At 35.8% G+C, this 8,600-nt stretch overlaps 1 protein-coding gene across 1 annotated transcript; it reads right to left on the reverse strand.

Moving 5' to 3' along the window:
* Positions 1-2,973: 2,973 nt before the first annotated feature.
* On the reverse strand, positions 2,974-7,841 carry LOC110884978 (disease resistance protein RUN1). Its single transcript, XM_022132657.2, has 7 exons — positions 7,104-7,841; positions 5,368-6,469; positions 4,917-5,279; positions 4,069-4,827; positions 3,384-3,969; positions 3,231-3,291; positions 2,974-3,147 (listed from the first exon to the last, which is right to left on the reverse strand). Exons 1-7 carry the CDS (start codon positions 7,634-7,636, stop codon positions 3,129-3,131), a joined length of 3,423 nt encoding a protein of 1,140 aa, XP_021988349.1. The 5' UTR covers positions 7,637-7,841; the 3' UTR covers positions 2,974-3,128.
* Between the last annotated feature and the right edge of the window lie 759 nt (positions 7,842-8,600).

An 8,600-nucleotide genomic window follows, 5' to 3' on the forward strand; every position in this document is an offset into this window, starting at 1 on the left:
ATACCAAGACGTTGATGAAACAAGTCCAAGAATTACATATTATACATGATAATATCCACACCGAGGGGGATGGCACTTAGTGAGACCTTTCAAGTTGCAACTATGATTGAGAAGTCACCTCCTAGTTGGGTTAAGTTTAAGAATTACCTTAAACATAAATGATAGGAGATGACTGTGGAGGAACTTGTTATCAACCTTTGGATTTAAGAACACAAAAGAATTCTCCGAAAAGGAACCACTTTGCAAGTTGTGGCTAAAGAAAATATGGTGGAATATGGGCAATCCTCCAAAGGCAACAAGGTCAAGGGGAAAAAAAACAAAGGGAAAGCAAAGGTTAACAACTTTGGACCAAAAAAAGGATTGTGAAAAAGAAGTCTACATCTTTCGATAGTACTTGTGATAACTGTAATGAGATGGGGCACCGTGCTAAGCAATGCAAGGCACCAAAGCATGGGTGGGCGCACATAGTGGATGAGGTTGGCATGCCTTTAGTGGCAATGATAACCGAGCAAGCGGCTATGGTTGAAGAAGTCAACATGGTGGGTGATAACATATAAAGATGGTATGTTGACACGTGGACATCAAGGGTGAAAGCAATGGCTGTGGTTGAACAATGCTCTTTTCTCAGCATTCAAATAAGCAACGGGTGATGAAAAGCATTATATGGGGAATAAAGCTACCGCTGGCATCAAGGGTGAAAGCAATTTGATATTAAAGATGGCTTTCGGGAAAGAGCTCACCTTGAGTAGAGCACTTTGTTATGGATGCTAATGGATGATCCTTTGTTATGACCAAAATGGTTAACTCTAGCCGAGTGGTGGTATAACACTACTACACATTCTTCTATTGGCATGGCTCCTTTTGAGGCCTTGTACGGTTTACCACCTCATTTACATATACCTTACATTCTTAATGATACTAAGATTGCTTTTGTGGAAGAGTGGTTTCATACTAGGGAGGAAAAGATAGTAACTTTGAAAGCAAATTTAGCGAAGGCCAAGAATAGAATGAAACAGTTGGCTGATCACAAACGAATGAACTGAGAGATAGTTTCAGTATGGGGATTGGGTCTTTGTTAAGCTACAACCGTATGTTCAGACATCACTTAAGAAGCATTTTAATCAGAAGCTTGGGGCTAAATATTATGGACCTTATTTGATTGTAGAGAAGGTGGGCATGGTAGCTTATCGGCTTGATCTACCTCCTGAATCACAAATTCACCCAACATTCCATGTTTCTTTATTAAGACCTTCTCTGAGTCTAGCTACTGTCACCAGACTAATGTGGTGGTGCAGCCTAGAGCTATATTAGATAAGAAATGGGTCAAGAAAAACAATCGCGTGGAAGTTCAAGTTTTGGTTCACTGGGAAAATATGCTTGTAACCAGGGGCCACATGGAAGGACTTGGAATACTTACAATCACAATTTCCTCATTTTCAATCTTGAGGACAAGATTGCTGTTAAACGGGGGAGTATTGTTACTATAAGAATAGTACATGGACTATTTTGTAATAGTATAAAAGTTAATAAGTATGGGGGGTTAGTTGTAATATTGTGATAGTATGGGGTTAATGTGTAAAGAGTTAGTTGGGTTAGTTAGTAGTTGACAGTTGTAACTAAACAAACTAGAATGGTAATAGCAATACACCTGCTTTGATCGAATTCTCCTTTTGTTTCTTGGTCAATCATATCACAAAGCTACACATTTGTCGTTGTAAGACTAAACCTTCAGCAATGGCTGGCACAGGTGTTTATCGAATCGAATATCGAATTTTCGAATTATTCGAATCGAATTGTTAGAATAATTTTTATTTTTCCTTGAATTCGTATTCGATTCGAATTCGATTAAAACCTATCGAATTCGATTCGAATTCGTATTCGAATAAAAAACCCAATTCGTATTCGATTCGTATTCGATTAAAGTTTCGAATTCGAATCGAATTCGAATAAATTCGATTTAATTCAGATTCTTTAAAACATGTAAAAAACTATCAAAATGAAACATAAATTTTAAAGCAACCATAAAGCTCGATATCACATTAAAAAGTTACAAATAAAGTACCACAAGTCTAAAATTCAAAACGAGAAGTCGGGAATAATCACTCTACATTACAAGTTAATATTTTTATGGTTAGAAATCTATTGATAGATACTTGGGTTTTACTTATAGGTCATGTAGTGGGTTTGGTAATGAGTAATTTTAATACTTGGAAAAAATTTTAAAAATAATTTATAGTATAGCTTAATAAAAGTTATATATGTATTATATATAAAAATAATAAATAAAAATGTATAATTTTTATTCGAATTTCGAATCGAATCGAATTTGAAATTATAAATTCGTATTCGATTCGTATTCGATTTAGTTGACTCGAATTGAATCGAATTCGAATTCGAATTCTAATAATCGAAACGAATTCTTTATAATCGAATCGAATTTAAACGAATTTCGAATTTTTCGAATTCGAAACGAATCCTGAACACCCCTAATGGCTGGTTAACAATGTCAACAGGGGTGAGCCCCCTAGGCCCATTAATGTTCGAATATATTTATTTAAATTTAACCCAAGTTAAAGCAATTGGTTGTGCACTTCTGGATGTTGGCGGCCCATTTAAAGAAAGCTGGGGCCACAATGATTAGAAAAAGTAACCATAACTTTCTAGTTTTACTTCTTTGTATATTTATGCTCCTTTGACTTTACAATATCTAATGGTAATCAAACAATATGCATAGAAACCTGACTGAAAAAAATTATTGCAAACGTCCCATTCTTTTCAGGAAAACAAATAATACTAATAACGAAATACCGATAATTTGTTCTACTAGTAGTAGTTTTACAAATATGAATGCTATTTTATTAATTTTTTTTTATTTAACTAAATTTAATTGATTATTATGTTATTTTGGTGTTTCGAATGAATCGACCCATTACTTACCCAACATATTCTGGCTTGACCCATATTCCCCCTCGCTTAGAGAAAATTTTTGTATTCGCCACTAACCCTTACAACTTAGGGAGAAACACCATTATGAACAGTATTTGATATCACAAGGCTAAAAGTCCTTTGGTTACCATCTTCTCTATTACCCCAACAACTAAATCTCAAGTGGTTTCTGTTTTGTTTCATCAAATCTCACTTGGAACGCTGCAGTTGCACAAAAAAAAGTAGGTATAAGAATCAATGCATAAACTACGATTTATGCAAGAGAAACTCTAACAAAAACATACCATGCTTGAATAATTCTGCATCTCCAGTCTTCCCTTAGGCCCCACCAATCCACAATTAAATCTAATCATATCAATAGACATTTTCATATACAGAGAATACGTAAGGTTATCTCATCAACCCTGTACAAATGGTTAAACAATTTAGAAGCTTACCATAAATACCATCTATATTAGGAACATCGGTAGCACCACCAATCTTAAAGCAATATGTTTTCCCACTATGAACATAATCTGATATCTCTACTCGAAGCTTGTCAGTCCATGAAATGTGATTGAACATGCAACAGGTGTCCTTTGTTTCTTCATCCATTTCTTCTTGCTTATCCTCCCCAACTTCATCATCATCGTACACAAGGTCGGCACAACACTCCTCTACTATATCGCTTCCTTGCAGGTTGATGCTTACAACAATTTCGTCCCCGTCATCCAGTAGATTGTCAGTCCGCCAAACGCTTAACCAAACATAATTAAACTCACCCTTTTTCTTACATGTTATTTGTATTGTAGGAGTGTATTTCCATACCAAGACCTTGGTCTTATTATTTACTTCAACCTCCCTAATTATTGATCTTCCAAAATTTGAAGTAGACATGAAACACACATTCAGACCAATTGTTTTTGAACCATTAGGATGTGGAGGAACTCTAAATGATACTGTTGATCCAGTTTCTTTATACCTAAAACATGGAAGTGTTTTCCCAGAAACATAGGTACTGAATATACCAAACTCATAGGATACCTGGAACATAAACCATTTGTTTATACGAGTATCTAAATATTAATGAGTAAAAGAAAAATACAGCCAATAAATAGTGAGAGAATGAGAAAGATCGAGGACCTTGATGGAGACCTCTTCTGTATATGCATTTTGTTTATCACCTCTGAACCCCGTTCCATTTTCTGAAATCGATTCTAATCCAAGATATCTTATAATTTTCCTGTCAACGCTTTGGATTGATTCAAGCTTAAAACAGCCCTCCACTGCGCACAGGTTTTGGCACTCACCAGCGAACAAGAAGGCTAAGGGATTTGGTGTTGGTTGCACTATTTCCAAGGACATATTCTCAGAGACACTTAGCTCTGTTACGGATTTTGGGACATCTAGAACTTTTTGAAGATGTGAACACTTTATAGCTTTGAGAACTTTAAGACTAGGTAAACGTTTGACACAACCTGGTAAGGAAGTTATATGATTATTGCTTATATCTAAGCACTTCAATGAGAAGAGGTTACCCCAATCCTCTGGGAAAGACTTATCGAAGAGATTGCATTGTGAGATGTCAAGATCTACTAAAAGAGAAGAGAGTGAACATGAATCCATGCATTGAACTTGCCCAAGACCTCCAAGGTTTGAGCAACCATGCATATTAAGTGATAACAAAGATCTTGGTAAGAATGGAATATTTTTTAAACTTCTACAACCACTTATATCTAACAAGACCAGTTTTTCAAGGTTCCCTATGGATTCACAAACCTGATTCAAACTTAAGCATCCTTCAAGGTGCAAACTCTCCAATCTAGGGAGTCCATCAAAATCAGGGGTTTTAATTAGCTCCACAGAATAACTGAGATTAAGAATTTTTAGGGATCCAACCACCTGTGACATGAAAAGCATGAGTATATATATACATAAAGGGCCCACCAACTTCTGTAATGGAAATGAGAAGTGACAATAAAAACATATACCTTGAACCCATCCCATACTTCTTTTAATTTGCTGTAACGCAAGTCAAGAACTACCAAGTTCTCAAAAGGTACATCACTTGGTATGGATTTTAATGAAAATCCATGCCAGCGTAGCAATCGTAACTTTCTGGGCAACTTCTTGTAGCTACCAGAAAATGTTGCGTAGTCAAGTTGAAGTAGCATTAGATTCTTCATCTTTTCTATAGCTCCAACCTTGAAGTTTTCATTATTTGTGTGGATGGTACGACCACTAAAATCTTCAAAACTACGTTTTCTTCCATTGTCCCTAATTACAATTGAAGTTGAATTCATTCCCTTGATCCTTTGCATATCAAGAGCAAGTCCTTGTACCTTCCTTGTACCCTAATTAAGACATTTAAAAAGGTAAGCTATGACTTAACATATACAATAAACTAAGTAGAGATATCCAAATTAGAAATGCATTGCTTACTCCATTTTCTTTTAGTACATTATACGAATCATGATGGTGCCATAATCTACTTCTTTTCCCGGGATCCCTTGGTGATTCTTTGCGAACTACTTCTTGACCCATTTCCTTAATTAGTTGGTGCATCATCACTCTCCCATTTTCAATGTAAAGCAAACATCTATCCATTAGATTTTGGATCCCAACTATAGGGTACAGATCGCATTCGCCTAACAATTTCACAATGAATTCTTTATCCTCACCCACAAAAAAACAAGCAATATGTAGGAATAAATCTTGATCGTTGGTTTCTTCAAGAGTGTCATAGCTCAATTGTAGAACTTTTTGAATCTTAGGATCCGGAATTGCTTCTAGTTTACGCATTGCGTCTTCCCACACATCTATGGTCTTTCCATTTAGAAAAGAACCCAATACTTTAAGAGCCAAAGGATGCCCTCTACAATGATGAACTACATGTTCCGATTGGATCATGTAGGGTTCAATAGGGTGATCTCTTTGAAAGGCATACAAACTAAAGAGCTTATTTGAGTCATTGGGGCCTAGTTGTTCAATAGCATGGACCTTCGGATTTACTTCAAAAAAACTTAACAAGCCTTTGTCCCTTGTTGTAACGATCACTTTACTTCCAGGATAAAACTGTTGTGGCCCGAGTAGTGCTGTTAATTGTTGCCTTGTTGTGATATCATCCAGGACAAGAAGTACTTTCTTATTGCATAAGGCGTTTCTAACCTTAATGGTTCCCTCATCAAGATTCCATATAACTTCTTCCTTGTTACTCCTTAATAAATTGGAGAGAAGCTGACATTGCAAACGCAGCAATCCGTTGTTTTGGTTTGAGGACTCGTGAATGTCTGCAAGAAAGCAACTGCCATCATACTCACGGTAGTTTGAGTTAAAGATGCATTTTGATATGGTTGTTTTTCCAATGCCTCCCATCCCGTGAATAAAAAGGAAAACTGCATTAGGTGATGGATCTTGCAACCATGATTCAATATCAGCAACATTGTCCTCTATTCCAACTAGTTTGTCCTCAATGTACAAGAGCTTGCAGTTGAGTTTCTTTCTTATCACTTTAACAATATTACTAATGAATTTGGCTTCATGTCTGCAAAGGTTAGTTTTCAACATTTAGTGTCATTAAATTTAATTTGCGTATATATATATATATTATATCAAACCACATCGTGGTTTTGTGCGAATATAGTTTTTTATATTAACATATTGAACACCGAATTGTTTGTGTTTTCTCTTTCAAAACCACCGCAAAATGTTCATACTGTTGCAACTCAAAATGCCCCCCCTGTATAGTTTGATTCTCATAAATAGATATTGTAAAACCCTGGAATTTACACAAAAGTTATTATCTCAGTTTTCATTAAAAAAATAATTATAAACGAAAAGCTCAAATATAATTGATTTATATATGACCACAATTTTATTTTTTAAGTTTTTCTCTTTCGGTGGTTGCCATACCGAGTTAATACAGTGTATTAGACGGGTAAACCAAACTAATACAGGCCGAACTTCCGCCGCAACGCGCTGGAAAATCCACTAGTTAACTATAATTATCGTTACTTCCTCCAAATAAAGACCACCTTGAATATATGGTTTATTGTAAATTTAATCTTTTCAATGGATGAAAAGGATAGTTTAGAAAATTATCTTATTCTTGTTGGTTTTCTATGCACAATAAATATACATTTCTTCAAACCAGTTGGAACAAGAGAAAGAAAGCATACCCGTTCGCTAATACCATTCCTGTCAAGCTTCCAGCTTTTTTAAGTGAAATCCTCCACGCCTTCACCTTTTCCTGCAATTCAATCTTCTTCTGGTAATCTGTTTCTGCCTCAATCATACTCTCATACCCACCAAATGCTTCTTCAAAGCTTCCAGTTTGATTCCGGACATCCGATGGCTCCACGTTGTAGAAAACAGGAACAACTTCATGCTTAGAGGAAAGTCTCTCTTGTTCTTCAATGATCGTTAAGACCTCATCAAGACACCACTTGGAAGATGCATAGTTTCTTGAGAAGACAATGATCGAAATTGCTGACTCACGAATTGCTTTTTTCAGCTCTGGCTCTAGTCGTCTTCCTCGGTCCATTGCATCATCGTCCCTGAAGGTGCGGATTCCTGCTTGCTTTAGGGCTGCGTAGAGGTGATCGGTAAATGTTTTACGGGTATCTTCACCTCGAAAACTTAAAAAAACATCATAACTGAAACAAGGGTGACCAGTAGTCATGGAGAAGAAACCACTATCACTTGGGATCATAGACCATAACTATTAAACAAAGTAAAGTGTTCTATAGAAAAACTTTACTCAATTTTGTAGTACTATAGGAGAAGATATTTTTGTGCAAAGAAGTAACCTTGTCCACTCAATTTTTGGTTGGGCACAGATTTAATTAGGAGACATCAAGCTTTATTTGTATACTCAGATTCTCCAATGGACTGCATTATTGTTTAAGATCATTGATGGGAGTGTCCCCACACGTGGTACCTCAAATTTACTATGCATGCATGTATATATCTATATATTTGTAATTAGCGTGAAAGAAAGGCTAACTAACTATTGCACCAATTGCTTTCTAAAACACGAGACTAAATAAATAAATAAATAAATAAAAAATCTTTGTTATCACGCTAGCATTCACAGTGGTTTTGAAACAAAAACCCTTTCAAACAAGAGAAAATCTCACTACCATTTATTAAAGCATTATAAAAAAAAAAGAAAGAAGAATCAAAGAACATAGTTACAAAAGTAGGCAAACCTTTTGTAGAGACCCAGAAGATCAGAACATAGAAAAATTACATAAACTAATTTTATTGAAGAACATGAATATTGATTGTTGGATTACAAACTTTGCGAGCTGCTTAATATCCACGGGTCTTTTTTAAATTAGTACCTACCAGCCTTATCATGCAATTACAAATAATCAAATTCAGGTTGTCCTTCATTAGCTACAATTGGTTGGCCCGTGCGGTACGATGTATGTCATTGAGTATCTTTTGAAAAGCGTCTAACCTCGTATGCCTTAAATAAGGCTCAGACTACACTTCTAGCGACTATCTGCATGCTTAGGATTTATCTACGTTGCGCATAGACCTATACGCAGCGTATAAGTGGCATAAATTTTAGGACCTGCCCAACAATCATTGGCACAGACAATCAGGGTTTATATACGCTGCGTATAGAGCTATACGCAGCGTATATAACCCATCAACATTTAATTTGG

Source organism: Helianthus annuus, chromosome 10, assembly GCF_002127325.2.
Source record: "Helianthus annuus cultivar XRQ/B chromosome 10, HanXRQr2.0-SUNRISE, whole genome shotgun sequence".
In the NCBI taxonomy this organism is placed as follows: Eukaryota; Viridiplantae; Streptophyta; class Magnoliopsida; order Asterales; family Asteraceae; genus Helianthus; species Helianthus annuus.